The 22,656-nt window shown below is 36.4% G+C and overlaps 1 protein-coding gene across 2 annotated transcripts in view; it reads right to left on the reverse strand.

Annotated features, from left to right (window-relative positions):
* Positions 1 to 22,656, reverse strand: part of ASB3 (ankyrin repeat and SOCS box containing 3) — a 117,120-nt gene that overhangs the window by 18,229 nt on the left and 76,235 nt on the right. The window contains exons 6-9 of one of the 2 annotated variants that reach the window (XM_077772355.1): positions 20,841 to 21,018; positions 18,673 to 18,870; positions 6,714 to 6,971; positions 1,140 to 1,273 (exon numbers count right to left, since the gene is read on the reverse strand). In XM_077772355.1, coding sequence (XP_077628481.1) covers positions 1,140 to 1,273; positions 6,714 to 6,971; positions 18,673 to 18,870; positions 20,841 to 21,018 — 768 coding nt within the window. The remainder of the gene's footprint in view (positions 1 to 1,139; positions 1,274 to 6,713; positions 6,972 to 18,672; positions 18,871 to 20,840; positions 21,019 to 22,656) is intronic. The other variant, XM_077772356.1, reaches the window with a different exon arrangement.

A 22,656-nucleotide genomic window follows, 5' to 3' on the forward strand; every position in this document is an offset into this window, starting at 1 on the left:
ATGTTTTATGAAGAGCAACATTTCATGTAAAAATAGCAGAGAGGATAAAATTTTCCTAGCTTTAGATACATAACCTGGTTAACAAAACATAAAGTAAACTAAATCTGAATTTCAGTATATTATGTTTAGTTTAAACTGGTTTCCTTGTATAAGATCTACTTCATGCCTTTTTTTTTTTTTTAAACTAGCTTTAAGAAGTTTTTAGTAAGTGAGTGTAAGTTGAGAGTTTGTTTTAAAACAGTCATTTAAAGTATCGATCAAGGGGTGCCTGGGTGGCTTACATGGTTGAGCTTCCAACTTTCGCTCAGGTCAAGATCTCACAGTTCGTGGGCTTGAACCCCACATCGGACTCTCTGCAGCTGGCACAGAGCCCACTTCTGATCACTGGTCCCTGTCTCCTTCTGCCTCTCCCCCTGCTCAAACTCTCTCTCAAAAATCAGTATTTTTAAAAAAGGATCCGGGGCGCCTGGGTGGCTTAGTCGGTTAAGCGTCCGACTTTCGCTTAGGTCATGATCTCGCGGTTCGTGGGTTCGAGCCCCGCGTCGGGCTCTGTGCTGACTGCCAGCTCAGAGCCTGGAGCCTGTTTCAGTCTGTGACTCCCTCTCTCTCTGACCCTCCCCTGCTCACGCTGTATCTCTCTCTCTCCTAGAAATAAATAAAACATTAAAAAAATAAAAAAAATAAAAAAGGATCCAAAACAACAATCATAAAGTATCAATAAATTCAGAGAATTTTCACCCAGCTCACCTTGATAGTTATATTGTGCCAACACACGGGCAGCCATTAAGTAAGAGGTATAAATGGAGGGAAGTATTTCTGACCACAAAATAAATATTCACTAACAATATTTAGGATTCACTTTTGTTTTACATAACCCTTACTAGAAATAAAAGCGCACCATTATATAAAAATATCAGTAAACACCTGCTTTTCTTTGGCTAAACTTACCAAATCAGACATGATATCATTGAAGGAAATTACTAGGATTCTCCTTCTGTACCACTCCCACTACCACAGCCCCATCCTTTCTCCACGTAAAGAAAATGCAAATAATGTCCAATGTAATTATTTGAAATTATAATGTAGCTAAAAAAGAGAAGAGAAAGTAGTGAAATGTGTTTAAAATTGAACTTTCTTACCAACATGCTCCTGCAGAGCACACGAAGATTTTGAGGCACGAGTGGAGATCATCTTTTCAACAGCGGGAGGAAGTGTTCTCCAATTAGTAAACTCCAAAGTGAAGATGAGGATGTCATCACTGACTGAGTCAATCCTGTATTAGCAAGATGTTAACAGACGATTAGACAGACACAAAATATGCCAAGGGTTCAGTCTGAAAACAAACACCTCTTAACTATTCTTGCCACATTTCAGTACAGAAGAAAGAGCGAAAACTGGGGCACAGAAAACATTTGTGTAATTGGAGGCAAGTTCAGTGGATATGAATAATCATCTACAGGTTCCTACAGGAAGATGAATGGACTCTGTGTGTCCTTGTCCACTAGATGATGAGAGAATCTCTACCTTTGTAGAGGACAGGAATTTTCCTTCCCATTCCTCAGCAGCAGGGGTTAAAAAAAAAAAAAAAGAGGCACCAATGTCATCAGTGGATTTGCCAATATCTCCACCTACTTGAATCATCTTGCTAAACCCTGAGTGGTCATCCTTATAGACACACAATTTAACCGTCCCGAGAGGATAAACCCCAAAACACCCAAAGCTATCAGTGAACTGAATACATGAGAGAGATAGCTTGTTTCTGTGCAATTCACAGGGATAGACAACTGTTCCCCTGCAGGGACCTTCCACACTATAGATTCAGTTCTAAAAGAGGTACCAGAATAACTTTTGTCCTTAAGGACTGGAAAGTGTTCAAGAGAAACACTTCTCCCTCTAGTATTTCAAAATAGTATCAAACTTCTTACCAAAAGAGAATTCCTTTAATTTTATAAGCACCTGAGTCCTACTGGACAGAGCACTGCTTTAAGAAAAGTTCTGGTTTCTAATACCACCTCTACTACTTATAGACATGCTGCCTAAAGTCTTCAAGCCCTAGACCATGGTCTCTAAAATGTAAATAATACTTAACCTGCCTATTTGAGAAAATAATATGAAACAATATAGTAAATATACTATGAAAAGTATAAAATGTTACATAAATATTTGATATTACTAAAACTGGATTGAAATTCAGTATGGTATTTTCGCAGGTCTTATAACATTGTACATGTGAAATTTAGTCACAGCTTAAAGACAACTCCAAATTCTAACAAGATTACCCATCTTATACTCAACTAAATACTTCCCTACAATATTGCATTGTTTGAAGAATAAATGATTACGGCTTCTGGTAATTACTTCAGAAATTATTCTCAAGGTTGCTGTTAAGACGTTACTGAGCAAGGACTTAAGGGGAAAAAACAGAAAAAAAGGAAAGAAACTGAATAATACCTCTCAAGTTGTCATCTCAAAGACAACTTATACCTGAATTACAGAGTCAAAGTGTCCTTGAAATGACTGACTAGAGAGTACGAAAAACATTTCCCCAATTCTTAATTCTCCAGTATGCAAGCATACATTAGAAAGAAAGTGCAGCACAAATGCTTTGGGAAAACATTTTATTTCTCAGGAAGCTCTCAGTCAAATCACAACTCATCAGGAAATACTGAGAATAAATTAAATGGTACAATATACTCTAAGGCAAACAATCTCCTTAACTTTCTAGTATCCCACAACAAAGGTTAATTAATTCTGGCTCCTTATTTCTTTTTTAATGGTTTCATTTTTCTGCTTAAGTGTGCTTTAAGTCTCACTGTGACCAAACACAAAGTCATTTTTATGTAGTTATCTAAACACACACATGAGAAATAAATCTGTTTATACAGCTTTAGTTAATAAAATGGTGAGTTTATTCTACCAATGCTGATAATGCCACTAAAAATGTATTGTTACTGTACGACATTGACCATTACATTGTACAAAGCAGTTGTACAATCATAAACGAGTGACAGTTAATCAACTAAATGCACAGATGACATTTACTTCTTATTATTCGCCTATTATGTTTGGGCAAGGGGAGGGAGGGGACCTAGTCTTGCATTTAAAGTCGAAAAAATATTTCAACTCTGTAGATTATATTGTGACAGGCAATTATTCAGCCAGATACATTTTTAAAACTGTTTAAGGCAAGCAATACTAGGAAAGACATTTATAATTTACATGACAAAGATTAAGCAACAGCCTTACATATGATATAAATAAGATACAACCAAAATCCACTTTAACAACATATTGGAATTTTTATGGGAAAATTTTTCTTGTTGTAACAGCTCTTTGAATGTAAATTTGATAAAAGAAAGGAAAACATATATCATATTCAGTGTAAACAGTAGCTTTATCCATTCAATAAAAGATCAGTGAACAAAAATTTGACCATGTTAAGCGTTTTCATTGCTAAAGTAAAATTTTCCATTGTATTTTTCTAATGAATATAAAGTGACTAAAGTTACTCCTTTGGAGCAAAATATATACAACTGGCATTTTCCATTCAGATAGTTGAAAGTTTTACAATTTATTTCAAAATAATTTGTAGCATTATACTGGTTCTCAACTCCTTTCTATGCCAACATTCTCTTCTCTCCTCTGTCTCTCTCTAAATATATATATATCTATCACAGAGATATATCAACAAATATAACACAGAGAAACTCTTAAATAGCCTATTCACAATGCAGGGCGTCCTGTATCCAAACTGGGGGTGGAAGAGTGTATTTTACAAATCCTTCTAGGAGAATTAATGGGAATAATTCCCTCTCCCAGCCCTCTACAGAGTTGACTGAGGAGGAAAGGAAAGACGGCAACCTTTAATTTTTCCCCCTATAGGTTCTTGCTAATTTAGGAGTAAGGAGCAAGAAAAGCTAGCACATACACGTCCCTAGGTTAGGCAACGGATTAAGGAACCTGAAATGAAGTGATGTAACTACAGTATCCATATGGACACACAGGGCTAAGGCAGCATAGCGCAGTGGTTAGAAACACAGACTGAGCCACACTACTACTGGACAGCCATATTGCAGGGATAAACTCTAGTACTAGTAAATTACTAGCTGTGTGAGCTTGAGCAAGTATGTTAAACACTCTGGGCCTCAATTTGCTTCTCTGTAAAATGAGGACAATAGTATCTACTGTATTTCATATTAAACAAATTAATACAGTAAAGAACTTAAAATAGTCGTTACTGTGTCAGGCAGTACTCTAAGTGTTAGTTAAAGAAAGAAACTAGAAACCAGATGAGAGTGAAGGCTGAAAGTAATGGACAAGCTCTACAGAGTGGAGTCAGTAGCTGCAGGGAGGAACACCAAGAGTACTGCTGAGAAGGCAGGGGGTGCAGAGGACACACCCTCAGGGCTGTTCAGGGCTGTCCACAGTTGCCCCCTCATGCTGCACTGAATTTAGAGCAGCAGTTGGGGAGTGAATCTTAGAATGGTGAGAGGTAATAGTGGCTAGCTGTCAGGAGCTGACATAACCACAAAATCCCCTAAGCTAATAGTGAAGGGTACTTAAATAACTGTTAATAGTTAGACACAGCATTCTTTAGCACGTGTTTCTATCTTAGTGGTTTGTCTATGCACATCCACGCACTTATAAAGGGGGTTTTAACACAAATACGCATATACGAATACTTTTTACAAATCAGTCATTTCTCAGGGCCCCTGGTTGCCTTTGTCGATTGAGTACACTAATCTTTTTTTTTCTTTTTAAGTGTTTTCTTATTTATTTTTGAGAGAGAGAGACAGCATGAGCAGGGGAGGGTTAGAGAGAGAGACATGAAATCTGAAACAGGCTCCAGGCTCTGAGTCAGCTGTCAGCACAAAGCCTGACACAGGGCTCAAACCCATGAACCGTGAGACCATGACCTAAGCTGAAGTCGGACGTTTAACAGACTGAGCCACCCAGGCGCCCTGAGAACACTACTCTTGATTTCCACTCAGGTCATGATCCCAGGGTCAGAGGATCGAACTGGGCATAAGGCTCCGTGCTGAGTGTGGAGCCTACTTAACATTTTCTCTCTGCCTCTCTCCTCTGCTTGCACTCTCTCTCTCTTTCTCTCTCTCTCTCTAAAATAAAATTTTTTTAGGGCGCCTGGGTGGCTCAGTCGGTTAAGCGTCCGACTTCGGCTCAAGTCATGATCTTGCGGTTCGTGGGTTCAAGCCCCACATCGGGTTCTGTGCTGGCAGCTCAGAACCTGGAGCCTGTTTCAGATTCTGTCTCCCTCTCTCTCTGTCCCCTTCCCAGCTCATGTTCTGTCTCTCTCTGTCTCAAAAATAAACTATAAAAATTTAAAAAAAAATTTTTTTTAAGAATTTTAAAAAATCAGTGACATCTCAATAAATAGTCAATAATCTTTATATTTCATTCAATTATCTAAAATATAATGGACTTTTGTGAAATTGTATTGAAAAGGTATAGAGAGAGCTGCAACAATGAGTATCTGACCGGCAACTGGATATTAATCAGCTGCTGGGAAAAGGGGTAAATACAACCAGGCACTCAACCTAATGTAAGCCATAAACAAAAAGTAAAGTGGGAATAGGAGCATGTACCTGAACTTTGCCTTTATTTCTATGTTCCTCAAACAACTTCCCAGAAAGCAGTGTTTCCTTATAAACTGCATTATGTGAAACAGTAACAAATGGATGACAGACATAAGCATAAGACCTCTACTTAGTAAAAATTCCTGAAATCTATATATTGACAGATGTAATAAAAGGTGAGACGGGGGATCCTGCCAAATAGAGACTGTTCATCATATGCAGACAGAGAAGCCATCAAGTGGAAGACGGGGTCCCCAGATATGCAGAGTAAAACGTGCAAGTAGGGAACATATTGTCACCTACATGAAGCCCAAAGAGGACCTGTTTTCAAACGAAAAACCCAAATTTAACAAGATATCAAAGCGCTTTTTGGCTGAAATGCAAAATTGAGTATTTGTCTAAACATTATTTTAGTGAATGGTTGTTTCTGAGACACAAAAAGGAAGTCATCGAGATGTTTCACTGAAATTGTATACAATACCCATGCCCTCTATTTTCCTGGACACTTTATACTATTTTCTCATTTGACTTGAATTATCAGGCCAACAGAGTTATTTCATTGCTGCAATCACCTTCTCAGCCCCACCTAGATAAAAACAACTTTTGCAAAAGCTAGAGGCTGGCAGAAACAGCTTTCTCTTCTCATCCAAGAAAACTCCTGAGTCAACTTTCATATATTATCAACTACTTCAGAAATCAGCATTTATATTAAAGGAGATGAAGTTCAAATAGACAAGATGCCTAGAGGACAAGCGTATTCCATCTTGTAGATGAAAGGATAACAGACATCTCCAAAGCAGCTACAACCATTCTGTCACAGGCATAAGAGCAGGAGAGATGGCCTAGGTAGAAGAAAATAGCCCTCTCCAAAGAATGCTTTGGCATCATCCATTTCTAACCCTTCCAGTCACCGCTTACCTTTTCCAGCACTCTTAACATTCGTTACATTCCATCTCAGCTCCCCAGCTCCTTCACCCCAACCAAGCCGTCACGTCAACACTCATGGACACATACACACATACCCCCTCCTCCTAAATGGGGATCTTAAGAAATTGGGAGAAACTGAAGGTAGTATATTCACTCCAAAGGGAAAAGTTCCACTACGGTAGGACTTCTTACCATGAACTGCAGAGTAGATTCAGTGGGTTAAAGCCAGCAAGCAGGAGAGACGGCAGCCATTCCTTATAAGTTGTCTGTGCTTGAAGTGCATGACTTATAAATTCAGACATATAGCGCCACCGTGCCAGGGGACAACCTTTCTTCAAAAAGTAGCGAAATACTAAAAATTTCTCATACTTCAGGCAGTATGCCAAATGAAGTTCATTAATCTGGGCTCCATATTTCAAAAGAATATTCACAATTCCAAAAACCTCACAGCTCCAGGAGAGAGAAAGAAAGAAAGAAAGAAGGAAGGAAGGAAAGAAAAGTTAGACTTCCATATAAAAAAAATTCTCATAAATAGTTAATAGCTCTCTTCCTATTGCAGGCTCTCCTTTCCCATGTAAAGTTAGGCAGTTTTTGGGGGAGGCAGAGAGCTTTTCCTGCCCCTGTTGGATTTTTATTACTTTTAACTCAAAATAATCTTAATGCCAAAGTGATACATTTTAGGGGGCTCTCATCCCGTAGCCCCTTCACATATCTAGTGAATTGGGACCAGAGAACTAGGAGAAAGGGAGTATTCTACTTTGTAATTTACATCCTCCTGCATGGTTTTTAATTTTCAGCGATGAACAGGTAGTGTCCTTAAAATTTTTAAAAATCATCTTAAGTAGATAATTTAAAAATTACCACTGACAACAGAAAACTCTTCTCAAATTCTGGTATTTTTATGCAAGTAAGTATTTACAACAAAATACTTGCTAAGCAAAGTTCAAAAACAATGTCATCAGTCCCTAAAGACAGAAAAGTCACTCTAGGAATTTCCAATATACCATTTCTTTTAGTAATAACTTTAGTCAATTTCCCTTTTACTTTTAAATTTACAATGGTAAAAACAAGAAAAGCTTTTTTACGAACAAAAATTTAACTTAGTTTTATATTTTTAAATTAATCTTCTTCATCAAGTACTTCTACAGAATACAAGTATATCATTTTAGGAGCACCTGAGTGGCTCATTCAGTTGATCATCCAGTTTCAGCTCAGGTCATGATCTCACAGTTCATGAGATAGAGCCCCACACTCCTGTCTGTGCAGAACCTGCTTCGGATCCTCTGTCTTCCTCCTTCCCCCCTCCCCAACCCAACCCTCCGTGCCGCGTATCTCCCCTGCTCAGGCTTTCTCTCTTTCAAAAATAAACAATTTAAGAAAAAAAATCATTTTATACCTATTAAATTGGTCAGTTTTTTTGTTTTAATGTATCATCCAACACTGATAATAAGTTGTAGTTAAACTGACTGAAAATAAGTGTAACCCTTTTCCAAGGGAGCTAAATGGCAAGATGTATCAAGAGGTATCATCACAGCAAGTTGTAAGGGGCAGAAACTCTGGAGCAAATCTGTTCTTCTACTTACTAGCTATGGGATTCTAAACAAATTACGTAAACTTTCTGGCACACATCACTAGCACGTTACATGTATTTGTAAAATAAAACTATAGGTGAAGTTAAATATGATATAAATTAAAACATAATAGGGGGTGCCTGGCTGGCTCAGTAGGTAGAACATGAAACTCTTGAACTCAGGGTCATGAGTTCAAGCCCCATGCTGGGTGTGGAGCCAAGTTAAATAATAAACAAACAAATAAATAGAATAAATACAAACCTTAGGAATTTATCCAAGACAAAATAAAAAAGAAATTATATCCTATTTGCAAAGTATGTTAATGACAGTATTATCTACAACAGACTTTTTTTCTATCATAGACTTTTAAAAGAAAGAAATTAACGGGACGCCTTGGTGGCTCAGTTGGTTAAATGTCTGACTTCGACTCAGGTGAGGATATCACAGTTTGTGGGTTTGAGCCCCACAACAGGCTCTTTGCTGACAGCTCACGGCCTGGGGAGCCTGTTTCACATTCTGTGTCTCCTTCTCTCTCTCTGCCCCTCCCCCTCTACCACTTGCACTGTCTTACTCTCTCTCAAAAAAAAACATTAAAAACATTTTTTAAAGAAACCAATTATCTATATATTTAACGAGTAGCAGGTAAGTACAAAATATGATACAGTCGTCAAAAACTGCAATCATGATGGTTTTGAGACCACATTTTTAAAACTATTTATGTTGGGGCGTCTGGGTGGCTCAGTTGGTTGTGCATTCGACTTCAGCTCAGGTCATGATCTTCTGGTTCATGGGTTCACCCCGTGTAGGGTTCTGTGCTGATAGCTCAGAGCCAGGAGCCTACTTCAGCCTCTGTCTCTCCCTTCCCGGCTCATTCCCGGCTCATACTCTGACTTTCTCAAAAATAAAGAAAAAACATTAAAAAATTTTTAAAATTTGTTGATGCTATAATTGTACCAAAGCTCAGCAAACATGTATGTTCACTATGTCTACAACTGTGAAAGAAAATACGTAACAAAATTATTCTCCCTTTGAAATTGGCATTAATCCTATTTTAAACTATAAATAAGAAATAATTCATTAATCACTGTATCATAGAACCTGAGTAAATAAGAGGCATAAAAACTATTGATAAAACAAATATAAAATGTTTAAACCACTGTTATGTGAGACCAACTCCTTCTAAGGGCTTAATGTCTAGAACTTGAAATCAGGTTTTAAAGGCTGTTAAAAAACAAACAAACACATAAGTAAATTGTCACCTAATCCATGCATATTTTCATAAATCTATGTTGTTTTAATCTCCAATTTGTGCTTTTCTTCAGTTAAAACCTTAAATGGCATTTCTTTTACTTTTAGTTACCTACACAGCAATTAGAAAAGGCAAATTGATAATTTCAAAATTTCTTTATAAAAATTAACGCCCTTTTACCTGTCTACCATCTTGCTATTTTTTCCTGATGAGAAGTCCATCGTTCACATCACTGTTCTTGAAAACAGTCCTGAATGTATGTGGGTTTTTTTTTTTTTTTTTTTTTTTTCTTGCTCTGGCTCTTTTCAGATACAGGAAAGCTGAGAGGTTGGTCTCCAGCAGGCTTGCACTACCAGAAATGCTAAAGGATGTACTTCTGACTGATGGTTTTAAACAGTTATCACCAATTTATTTTGACCTCATTTGACTAGGGCTCTCGTTATTTTGCCTGCAGTTATTACTTGCTGATTCCACTATACACATGGCCTGTTGAACAAGTTCCAATATATATGCAGGTAAAGTGTGAGAAACTGCCTCACTACAAATGGGATGTGTAATTCTCCAGAAGCCTGGCCATTTTCGAGGCATGAGTGTTTACATGTACAATTCAGGGACTGGTTTGAACTCTTCCCTCAAAAGCTTTGGAACCATCAATAGCCTAACCACAGATACTTTAGCTCTTAATGATTTAGCTCTTAAAGAAATATACTTTTGCTACAGAATACAAAGGTAAATGGAAGAACTAAATGCAAGCTATTAGATTAAGTGCTACAGATGGCTTCTGTAGCCATTTTCTGTTTAGAAAAAAAAAACTAAAAAACAATTAGTGGCTTTCCTATTAAAATTTCAATATAGCACCTAGACATGTAGCTCCTGCTAAGAAAATTTCAAAAACAAGGCCAAAATATAAACCATCCATCTCTAAAATGTGGCAAGAACATTTGCACATATAATTCCTTCAATAATAAACTTTAGTATTTATTAGGTACCAGGCACTGTGCTAAATGTGCTATATGGAAGATTTGCCTTAATCCTCACAACAACCCTAAGAAGTAAGAAATAAGTTCTATTATTATCTCTATTCTAGATACAAAAACGGAAGCTTAGACAGAGCTAGTAACTGATAGAACTGGCAGAGTATCACATCAAAATCTAGCCAGTGAATATGACATAGTAAATCCATGAAATCTCTCTCCTCTAGTATGAAAACTGAACATTTAATGAAATAGTTAAATGAAATTGAGGAATATGTTAAGGCCAGACCTGTTTCCCAAAGTATGTTCCATGGAAAACTAAACCCTGGAAATGATCTATATGACAAAGGCTCCAAAATGATAATATTTGAGAAACTCTACATATTACATGATGTGGAAATATTGGGACTCAGAGCTGACAGCCAAGAAAGAATTCTTGTGGAGCTTTTGGTGCAATTAAAGGTGGTTTTTATTATAGCATAAGTACCTGTGAGCAGAAGAAGTTGTCTCAAGAATTCTTTCTTGGCCACTGGCTCTGAACCCCAAAGTTCCCACCATCGGTATACAGTGAGGCCAGAAAAGAAAGAACTATAGGATGAACTTATTTTTTTAAAGTATGCTAGAAAATAAATACATAAAAAAGTATGCTAGTCACATTTTGAATTAAACACCAAAATGTCTTCTGCAACCTTCAGATACATTTTAGAAGAAATATCTTTAAAATTAAAGAAATAGGCCTTTTAAACGAGAAAATCACAGGCCCCACATGGCATCATCCAGGCTAAGGCCCCCAGTCAGTAAACCAAGGCTTAAGACCTAACCTAACAGCAGTTTCAACTCCCTAAGGAATGTGACTTTTAACCAGTCAACATGGAATTTTCCTGGTCAATACTAGAAAATTTCCATCCCCTTAGGAAGGCAATCTTGCCTCAACAACACATTTACTTGCTAATAAATTCATGTCTCCTTTTCTTATGCCCTCTTGCTGCCTTTAAAAACCTTTGTTTTGTCTAGTTCAGCGGACGTCTCTACTTGCTAGATGGGATGCTGCCTGATTCATGAATTGTTTAGTAAAGCCAATTAAGGTCCTCAAATATGGGGCACCAGGGTGGCTCTGTTGATAAAGCTTCTGACTCGATTTTGGCTTGGGTCATGATCTCACGATTCGTGATTTCAGGCCCTGCATCTGCCTCTGCACTGGCAGTGCAGAGTCTGCTTGGGAGGCGCTCTGTCTTCTCTCTCTCTCTCTCTGTCTCTGTCTCTGGCCCTCCCCAGCTCTCTCTCTCTCTAAAAAAAACCAAAAACTTTTTAAAAAAAGATCTTCAAATTTACTCAGTTGAATTTTTTTAACAGGTCCAATTCTTTACCTGAAAAAAGCATAATAGAGTTTAAAATGCCCAAAAGTCTATAAACACAGGAACAAAAGTATATTTATAGTAAACATAAGTTCATCCTGTTTTCAAACTTGTGTAGATTCACTCCTTCTTTAGGAATTCACAGGCATCACCCTAAGAAAAAATATTAGAAGACTTTCAGGAAAAACAAACAAACCAACCAACCTTATTAAACATTGCTTAAACCTGTGTTTCCCAAACTTGTGTGTTTGGAAACCTCCTGTGTCATATGTAATATCTACTATAGATATAGTATATCTACCTATAGAAATAGTATTCTACAGAACACACTTTGGAAAACCCAGCTCTAAGTATCTTCCAATTATCAGCCATGTGTCAAGACAAGAGCACTCCTAAAAGCTTATGTGATTGCCTAGTACTACATTATAGACCCTTTTCTAACAAAACTACCACTTACATGGCAAATAATAAACACAAAATGAAGTGGATGGTCATAAACTTTGTCAGCATCCCCTGAACTCCTAGGAAAGCTATTAAATACACGTACAAGCTCCAGAAACACAAGCATCTTCAGTGCTCCATGACTCTGATTATCACATATCACTGAGCAGCAATAGGCTTAGGACTTAGATAACCTTTGGTTAAAATATAAATTACATGGACATATGCACATAATTCCCTTAACACTTACATTCTCTCTCAAGCCCTGATGAAGAACTGAAACAACTCTTGAAGAGCCTAGAGATTAAAAAGAAATAGTCCATCCTATTTAACACAAATACCAAGAAATAACTATGCCACCTTAAGAGACTGCTCATTAGATAAACAGTGAAAATCAACAGATATTAAGAGGAGAGTTTTAAAAATTTAGAAATGAAGCGTATTTGTTGTGTATTTATGTGCAAATATTGCGTATTTATGGACTCATTTATTCATTCATTTACTTATCAATGTATTATATATCTACTCCTTTGAGACCATGTCTCTTTTCCTTTTCACTTACAAATATTTTATTTTACTTTATTTTAAAATATTACTAAAAACCAAATTTTCTAAGAATATTTGATTAAACATATGAGAAAGTATAAAAACACTACTTTCTTTAGAAAGTGATCTGCCTCATTTTTATTGCGACTGTAAACACTTTAAATTGGTTTGGTGAAGTAGTCTTATTTTTTATTAGCAGTAGTTCTTTTTATTATCAAATAGCTTTTAACATAACATTAAATCTAAGGAATTTTCTCAGACTTCAAAAAAAAAATTAAAAAAAAAATTTCCAGGACTCATTTTTAGGGTTATACCTTTTCCAACATTCTGCTCTTTGAAATTCAAAACCTGTGTACAGAAGAAGTGCCCTGATGACAGAAGTACAGTGAAAGGAAATTCAACATGTTAAGAAGACTTAGTTTAAACAAATAGAAACAGGCAAACATCTTGGGCATTTTATGTTCAATTAGCCAACAAAACATCTAACCAACTTATTAGCTGGACTGTCAAAAGGTCATATAGTAAGTTTTGGCCATCAGCCAAAAACAAAATGAAGACATTAGGCCCTGTCAGGGGTACCCATGTGTGATATGATGATGAGAATGGACACAATTTCTCTAAAACAAATGGGATAACTATGATCAGGATCAATTAAAAGACAAAATCAGGTCAGTTAAGCCATGCCCATGCTTTACAGTCATATATAAAAGACATTAACGTTTGTTCAAATTGTCGTGAAATTTCTCAGCATCCCTCCTCCTTTACCTAAGGAGTCTTTTTCTCATTTGAAGTGAATTACTTAGCTATGCTCTTGAAAGACTGCCTTTCATGTCACTGAAGCTGTTAACTCTTTAGCCCTAAAGGACAAAGACTGCTTTTGTACAGCAGTGCAAGAGATACCTTCCTATCATGCCTCCTAGTGGAGAGGAGAGCTAAAGACCACTGCTTCAAATGGAAGCTCACTCTCTCAAAGGGATACAGAACAAAAATGTTTCAGAATCCTGAGCTAACAAGTTAACTTGGCTGAATAAAACAATAAAGAAGGGAAAACATAAAACCCAGAGCCATTATTTATATTTATTATTTTCATCACCATTCGATGTTCATTGTACCTTTCTTTGTAAAAGGAGAGAAAAGCTTACTAAAAGCAGAACAGGCCAATAGTGCAGTAAGGGCCACAAATACTAAATTTCCAAATGTCAAAAACATACAAATGTGAAAACAAGTCTCTGACTCGTTATTACTAAAGTCAATGTTGAGTAAATCTTTTGATTTTATACCAAACATTATTATAAAAACATATGGTTGCTATAAAAATAAAATTTCAAGACATATGCCACTAAACTTACCTCTTACCCAATCTCTGAAAAATTGAGTATCTAATCATTAATTTCAGAAAATATAGTCTTCCAAGGTTTCTGGTACCATTTTTGTGACCAGAATTCAAATTCTTATTAATAGTTGGTAAATGGGATAAAGGAAATTCATATACGGTTTCATTATAAAACAAAAGCACATAATAGTTATTTTTAAATAAAAATTATATTCAATTATCCTTGCCTTTTAAATGGTAGTTCTAATTAATTTAGTTAATTTTAGGTGTGTGACTACAGAAAATCCATTTTTTTTTAAGATTTTATTTTTAAGTAATTGCTACACCCAACATGGGGCTCAAACTCATGACTCCAAGAATTGCATTGCTCTTCCACCTGAGCCATCCAAAAGGCCCCAAGAATTCAAATTTTAAGATGCATACTTATTGTATTTTGATTTTTTTTCCCCCAGACGGCTATGCTACCGTCTTGATATACTAAAACAAAACCTATTGGGAGGATGATAGTTTTCTTGCATGATTAGGCAAACTTTATATGGAGTTCCAAAATAATCAAGAGATCACATGTACAGTGATTGACATGCAAACTAATACCAGATATTAATTAGCTAATATAAATGTAGTAGAGATTAAAATTTAATTGATATCGTTTTCTAGCTAAATGGAGGATGGCAAGGAGAAGAAATTAACCATGGCATTTTCTTACTATGTGATAAAAATTGTGCAATGTACTATACCTAAGTCAACACATTAAATGTGAGCAGAGGTTATTATCACGTTACCATATTTCAGATTTAGTCCCTTGGGAAAGGTTTCCCCTTCAGTTAAATTCCCCACAAAGCAGGTAACCATGGTAAAGATGTCTCAACACCTTTATGGAAATTAAGTCTATTGCCATGGCTCCCAGGCAAACAAATGAAAAGATAATTAGAAAGAATAGGAGAATGCACCCTCATAAAACAGGTATTTTGATGTTTTAGCTTTTTCCCTATAGGCTAATAAGTAATACCTTCCAATGACTTTTCTCACTGAAAAAAAAAAAACTACCTAATTAAGAATACATTTGGTCCAATTACAAGTTCCCATATGGGGGAAAAAAGAGCTTATAAGCCCTTTTAAAGCCACCAAACCAGATCTGAATTGTGGCTTACAGGGCCACTACATAGAGCAAAATTACCAAAAGTAGCAAAAACAAAGGATGTTAGTTCATGTCTGTGAACAAGCAACACTATATATCATTCTGCTGCTTCTTACTTTTAGTTTTCAGCAATTTGTTTTTTGAGCATGCCTTCCCCCCACCCCAGTTTTGGTTTTCAGGACTCTGAGGCTCTGTCCTTTTCTGCTTCACCCAATCTTTTTTCTCTCTATTCTTCCATTTGGGTAATTTCTATTGGTTTATCTTCAAATTAACTGACTCTTTGCCCTCTCTCTTCCTCTTCCATTCTGCTATGGAGCTCATGCAGTGAAATTTCCATTTCAGGTATTATATTTTCCAGTTATAAAATGTCCAGTTGGTTCCTCTTTCACTGTTTTTGTTTCTCAGTTGAGAATTTCTACCTTTCCATTTATTTCAAGTGTGTTTACCTTAAATAGTACATTATAATAGCTGTTCTCAATTACTTTATATTTTCAACTGTTGAATTATCTCCAGTTTGATGTCTGTTCATTCTTTTCCCTTGAGAATCAGTCATAGTGTACTCACATATCACATGATTTTAAATTGTAGCCTAGACACTGATGTTATTGTTGTGAAGGCTCTATGTCCTGTTATAATCCTTTGAAGAATACTTAACTTTTGCCTGTTTATTTTTGCAGGCATATAACCTACTTAGTTCTGACTGCAACTTTGGTTTCATCTTCTACAGACCACAGTTCTAACGTCAGTTCAGTTCTCAAAGCCTTTGTTATGCTGTTTTGGGTTTGGTCTCACAAAACGTTGCACCCAGAGGTTACTCTGAGACTTGGGTGACAGTTTAAATCTTGTTTACAACAATGTGGGTCTGTCAAGCAAAGCTTGGGGTGAACTCAAGACAGATGGCAGAGAATTAGAGGACTGATGCCCTTTTCCAGCTCTCTCTTCTCCAGAGTTCCCCTTACACTCTGTTCCACAGGGTTCAACTTTCCTGATTTAAAAATATTAATTGTAAGATGTTTCAGCGTTAACAGGGGCACTATGTCATATGGTTTAATTCAAACTACACTTAACAGCTGATGAGGCATGAGGTTAGCTGCTATTCCTCCAAAAGGCAAAATGAAGGCCAGAAAAGACTATCAAGATGTTGGACAAACACACATACAAACGATCCAAAACCATTATGTTCTGATATAATCTTTTAAAAGTTCAATTCTCCAGCATCGGGCTTACTGCTGTCAGTGCACAGTCTGCTTGGATCCTCTGTTTCCCTCTCTATATCCCTCCCCAACTAATGTACACGCTCTCTCTCATTCTCTCTCAAAAATAAATGAAAACATTAAACAAAAATTTTAAGTTCAATTCTGACCTAATAAATATCAGAGAAACATCTAGAGAAAAATAACTTAAATAACTTAAGTCATCAACGCAGCCCTACTGAAGAAAAACTAGACATGTTAGAAAGACAACACTTGAAGAGGTACACCACTAACTACTATGAAATCATGAAAGCTATGCATGGAGCAGGTCCCAGATACTCAGATCACCAAAACCCCAAATATTCAGACCACAATATGTATCTGGGAGCTTACATTCAGAATAAATAAAATGAACTTCTTTTTTGCATAGCAAACGTTAAAAAATGGTTGACTGAAAAGCTTAGTAAATAAATTTTTTATAGATGTTTCAATTAAATCATGAGAGACTCTTGAACGCTGAAAACAAACTGAGGACTGATGGGAGTGGGAGTGAGGGAAGGAGGTGATGGGCAGGGAGGAGGGCACTTGTGGGGATGAGCACTGGGTGTTATATGGAAACCAACTTGACAATAAACTATTTTTTTAAAAAATTAAATTGTGGAGAGCAGGTCATGATCATGAATTCAAGAGAGCCAATGGAATTTGAGATATGCATGCGGCCTCTTCTTTGTCATTAGAAACAAGAGTGTCTATCTGTACAACTTATTCCATTACTGGATGGACGCTAGACATTATTCAATATGGTATTTTCTTGCACATAGCCTTATACTTACATCTATTTTGAAATCTTAGAAGTCTTTTTTTTTTTTTACAAATAGTTTATTGTCAAATTAGTTTCCACATAACACTCAGTGCTCATCCCCACAAGTGCCCTCCTCCATGCCCATCCCTCCTCCCTCCCACATCCATCAGTCCTCAGTTTTTGTCAGCATTCAAGAGTCTCTCATGGTTTGCCTCTCTCCCTTTCCCCCACCATTTCCGCCCTTCTTCTCCCCCTTGTTCCTCCGTCAAGTTCCTCCTAATCTTCCTATACGTGCAAACATATGGTAGCTGTCCTTCTCTGCCTGACTTATTTCACTCAGCATAACACCCTCAAGGTCCATCCATGTTGCTACACATGGCCAGATTTCATTGTTTCTCATTGCCATGTAGTATTCCATGGTATAGAGAAACCACATCTTCTTGATCCATTCATCTGTTGATGGACACTTAGGCTCTTTCCATGTTTGAAATCTTATAAGTCTTATAAAACAACTACCGTCCAGAAGCTAATAAAACAGCAGTAATTCTTCATTTATTCTATTTCACAAGATCATAAAAGATTAGCAAAACAAATATTTACAAAACTAAAGTTTCTTTTTTTGGCTCTTAGTAAGTCTTACAAATTTCAAATGGTAAATAACCTGAAATACAATCAATGCCTTATTGGATAAAGTCATGTTTTTAAGTTTAATGTTTCTTACTTATTTTTGAGAGACAGACAGTGAGCAGGGGAGGGGCAGAGAGAGACAGAAACATAGAATCTGAAGCAGACTCCAGGCTCTGAGCTGTCAGCACAGAGCCTGATGTGGGGCTCGAACTCCTGAACTGTGGGTACATGACCTGAGCCGAAACCGGCCGCTTAACGGTCTGAGCCACCCAGGCACCCTGATAATCATTTTAAATACTTTTTTCTTCCCCTAGCTTTACTAAAGTATAATTGACAAATAAGATTGTAAGATATTAAAAGTATGCAACACAGTAATTCCATATATATATATGTATATATATATATATAAAACACATTGTGAAATTGATGGAATTCCTCTCCATCAAATTAACACGTCTATCACATCACATATTTACCTTTTTTTTGGTAAGAGAAATGAAGTTCTACTCTTACCAAACTTCTACTATACAATACAGTTTTGTCAACTATAGTCATCATTTTACACATTAGATCCTCAAACCTTATTCCATCATGTAACTGAACGTTTTAATTCTTGAATTGTTTTTGAAAACTAAGTATTATCAGAGAAATCCTGCATTTACTTTAATACACGGAAAGTATTCTCTAAAGTTGCTACAATAAAAATATGATCCAGGTCCAAAAAGGGAAGAGGAAAAAAAATCTGACATTATCACCTCATTTTTACCATACTCTGATGGAACGGGTACATCATATAGAGGGTTATTTGTTTCTTTCTAAGTTAACAATTTAGCTTCAATTCGAGTTTCATCATGAAAGAAAATCGCTTGGGAATACATCTCCATGTAGCAATAAAGAATAAAAACATAGCAGATATACATACTTCTTTTGGAAAGCCATACACATGGGAGAGTTGAACCCAAAGAAGAGGCACATCTGGGCGTCTGGGCTGTAGCCATGCTGCAGTAACAGTTCTAGGCACCGTTCGTGCCCTCCGAACACTGCAGAGTAAACGGGGCTCACCTTGTCAGGCCCAGTGTCACAATCCCGGTTGGTAAGTGGTATTAACAATTCCAAGATTCTGTAAGCACACAAGTTCAGGGGAATTCATGTTTTATATGTACATGAGTACAGGCAATATTTCTATAGCACATATTTTAACGGTCAACCTCTGATTGATTTAAAGTCTTTTTCTGTCTTCTACCTACATTAAATTCTGACAGGATAATAAAATGTTACCCTTACTGTTGCTGTATACAAAGATCTTTATGTATATCTGAAACAGAATTAAATAATGTTACTGTAAGTAAATAGATAACAGATTGTCCTCATTTTTTCACCAATTATCTCTCTCCTTTGCCACCACCATCACCCTACTCCCCCAAATTCAAATTTTCTATTAGGTATTTTAGGATCCAATCATTTGAAACTTTATTATACCAGACATAAACTTATATGAAGAAAATAAATGATGTGCCTTCTTAAAACGTACAAAGTAAAGTAATTAGAATTTTTAAAGAGGGTAAGTGACATGAAATGAATAGTATTTCCATGAGGAAGAAATAAGAATTTCTGCTAAAATACTCTATTCTCTGAAAAGAATCTGAGCTCTTTAAACAGTGAGACAGATTTATAAAGAAACTGGTTGCTAAGTAGAGGAAGTTTTAAAGAAAATCATTAAAACCTAAGTTCTTAGCTTATTTGTAAACTTACCTCCAAGACTCAGAACTGGAAAAAAAGAACCAGTTTACTCTTCTAAAATTAAAAATAAGTCCGTAGGGATAAGGTCAGCCATGAAATTCCCGTTCTTTCTGGGAAAAGAAAGCTAGGGCGACTCCAGAGCCACTTTTCCTTAGAAGTTACATTCACAGAAGGGGTTATATTAGGAGTAGTCCATGGAGGAAACCTTCATAACAATAAAACTCCCAATTTGAGAAACTCTCAAATCCCAAGAGAGTTTTGGTATCATTTTAAAATAACTGTATGTAAAACTTCTGTTTAAATAAACAAGCAAGAATTAAGAAAAACACCAAATCTTAAAACCTCAGTAATCTGTTAAAATAAGGAACCAGATTAATGTCCCTACATGAATGTGCTTTAACTTTTAAAAACGGATTGGAAAAATTATATGTGGTGCAAAAATGATTACAGCATCTTTAAGGAAATAGTAAAATACCATGCCACCTAGTGGCATAATAACCAAATGACATAATTTGTTTTCCTATTTCCTATTACGTAAGCATATGAAAGTAATGACAATTTCACTATTACTTTTAAATTAAATAATACCAACAACTATAAAACCACTGTTTTAGAATTATAACTCTCAAGAGTTTAAACATATACTTAAAAACTATTCACTGCCAATTTATGTTAAGATGGGCTACCATATTCTCAAAGGTATAACAAGCTTATTTGCTTCTAAAATTCCTGGAACCCCCAATTTCAAGGAGTTCCAATTTTAAGTCTCTCTCTTTCTCCAGAAAATGGTAAGAATTTCATAAGATCTTTTGACTAAGGAAGAAGAGTAATAGAAGTAGGGCAAAGTACCAAGTTGGATTTGAGATTCGGTAAAGAGAAGGTCCAGTCAAAGGGTTCAAGATGGGGAGAACTATCTATCTATCTAGGCCACACAAAGGAAAGCCTCGACCCAAGAAGAGTCACAAACTCAAAAGCTTTCTGAGGTCAAGCAGGTAACATGAATAAGTCGAATAAGGTCATCAGATTGTTAAATAAAGACAACTGGGATAAAACCGGAGTGGAACAGCAGAGTATGGCCACAGCTTGAGAAATCAGAGGAAAGATTTAATACCCTGAGGATGCCCCAGGGCTCCATCTCCAGCCATTCTGTTCCCACCAGGAGAGTGTAAGGCTAAGAGAGGAGCTGGGATGGGCATGGGGGACAGATATGGGGGTGGATCTAATCATACAGCCGGTTGGTAAAGAAAATACCAAGGATTTTGCCTAAAGTTAAAAGAACTGGCCCAGAAGACTTATTCTTTGCTGCCTTTTAATTATGGGACTATTTTTATTTTCTGTTTTACTACTTACTCTCTATGGCCCATTTGTGCAGCTGCATGAATAGGTAACTGCCAGTCATCCTCATTACAGTAAAGATCAGGATCTGCCCCACTGGACAGCAAAAGCTCTACACATTCTGTGTGGCCCTCCTGAGCAGCGATGAACAAGGGAGTAGCTTGGTCCAATGCTTGACAATTGACATTTGCACCTAACACAAAAGAACAACATTTAACATTTTTTTTAAATGATAATTAACATCTATTTCAAAACAGCTGTCTTAAAAAGGTTTTATAGTACAATAGCTTTTCCAACCCCACTGGACGCAGTTGTATAAACAAACTGATTTTCCAAACTTGCTGGTAATCATTTAAATTGTTTTTGCTTTTATGTTAACAAGAAAACAAGTGATTAACATTTTAGAAATCATTTTTTTTTTTTTTTNGCAGTCAGCACAGAGCCCGACGCGGGGCTCGAACCCACGAACCGCGAGATCATGACCTAAGCGAAAGTCGGACGCTTAACCGACTAAGCCACCCAGGCGCCCCTTAGAACTCATTTTTAAGCTAAAACAAAAATCTTATGCAATGAAGGATTCCTATCATTCCAATCTGTCCTCTAGCAAGTACTCTGGGTCCAATAAGTAATCACTGAAAAGTGGAAAATGCAAATCATCAAATATGGGTAACATGTCTATTACAGAAAAAGATAAGAAAAAGGTTTGTTATAAGACTCTATAGATGCCATTAATCAATTCAGGCTAAGATTTATGAAAAAAACTCCCAAAGATATGACATTCATTGGGGCCATGACTTAAAACTAATGTTGACTATACTTTTTATTAGATCCCTTTCTTTCATGACCACTGCCTTTAGAGCCATATAATGAAAAGGAAAATGTCTACTTAAATGGTTTCTGAGCAGATTTTTAAAGAACAAGAACTGGGGCGCCTGGGTAGCTGGATCAGTTAAGTGTCCAGACTCCTGATTTTGGCTCAAGTTATGATCTCATGGTTTGTGGGTTCAACCCCCTTTCAGGATATGGCTGACAGTGCAGAACCTGCTTGGGATTCTCTCCCTCCCTCCTCCCTGCCCCACTCATATGCGAGCACACAATCTCTCTCTCTCTCTCAAAAATAAGTAAACACTGCAAAATTAAGAACAAAAACTAATCAATTATTTAAATGCCAGTATATTAAGATATAAAAATGTTGAAAGTGACCTCACTTTTGGTGAAGGTTTTAAAAATAGATAAATTTCCCTCAATTTTCCCATTACAAATAATGTGTGATATATGCTAAGTATAGTGTTATTACATGACAGTGAGAATTTTTTAATTTCTCTAATGTCTCAGTGGAAATATCTTCATCACAAGGAGAAAAAATATTTTTTCTTTGAAAGGATGTTCTATAAATGCACCCTGAATAAACCACACAGCCCCGAGATAGATAAAAACTATGCAAAACACATATATGAAGTTAAAGGGTTCATGGAATTTCAGAAATTCTAACTGGACACTCAGCACATCCAGACAAGTAGAATCTTCTTGACTTAAACAAGGTGGATGCTTCACATACTGTCAACCTTAGAAAGAAGGGAACATTAAATATATTAAGAAAAGACGAAGTCAAGAAATAAATCTACTTTTCTTTTTAAGCACTGTTTCATTTTGAGTGACAATTTCAAAGTATCAAAAAGAATATGGGATCAGTCCCTATAAGATTACAGGTAGGAAGCTGGAAAAATGACAGATAATTCACTGAAAGGAAAATCATTTTAAGGAGTTAGAAACATATATAGCTACATGATAAACATACCTACATACCTTTCCAATTTGCTTTTCTTAACTA

This window comes from Crocuta crocuta, unplaced genomic scaffold (genome assembly GCF_008692635.1).
Source record: "Crocuta crocuta isolate KB4526 unplaced genomic scaffold, BGI_CrCroc_1.0 scaffold830, whole genome shotgun sequence".
Lineage (NCBI taxonomy): Eukaryota > Metazoa > Chordata > Mammalia > Carnivora > Hyaenidae > Crocuta > Crocuta crocuta.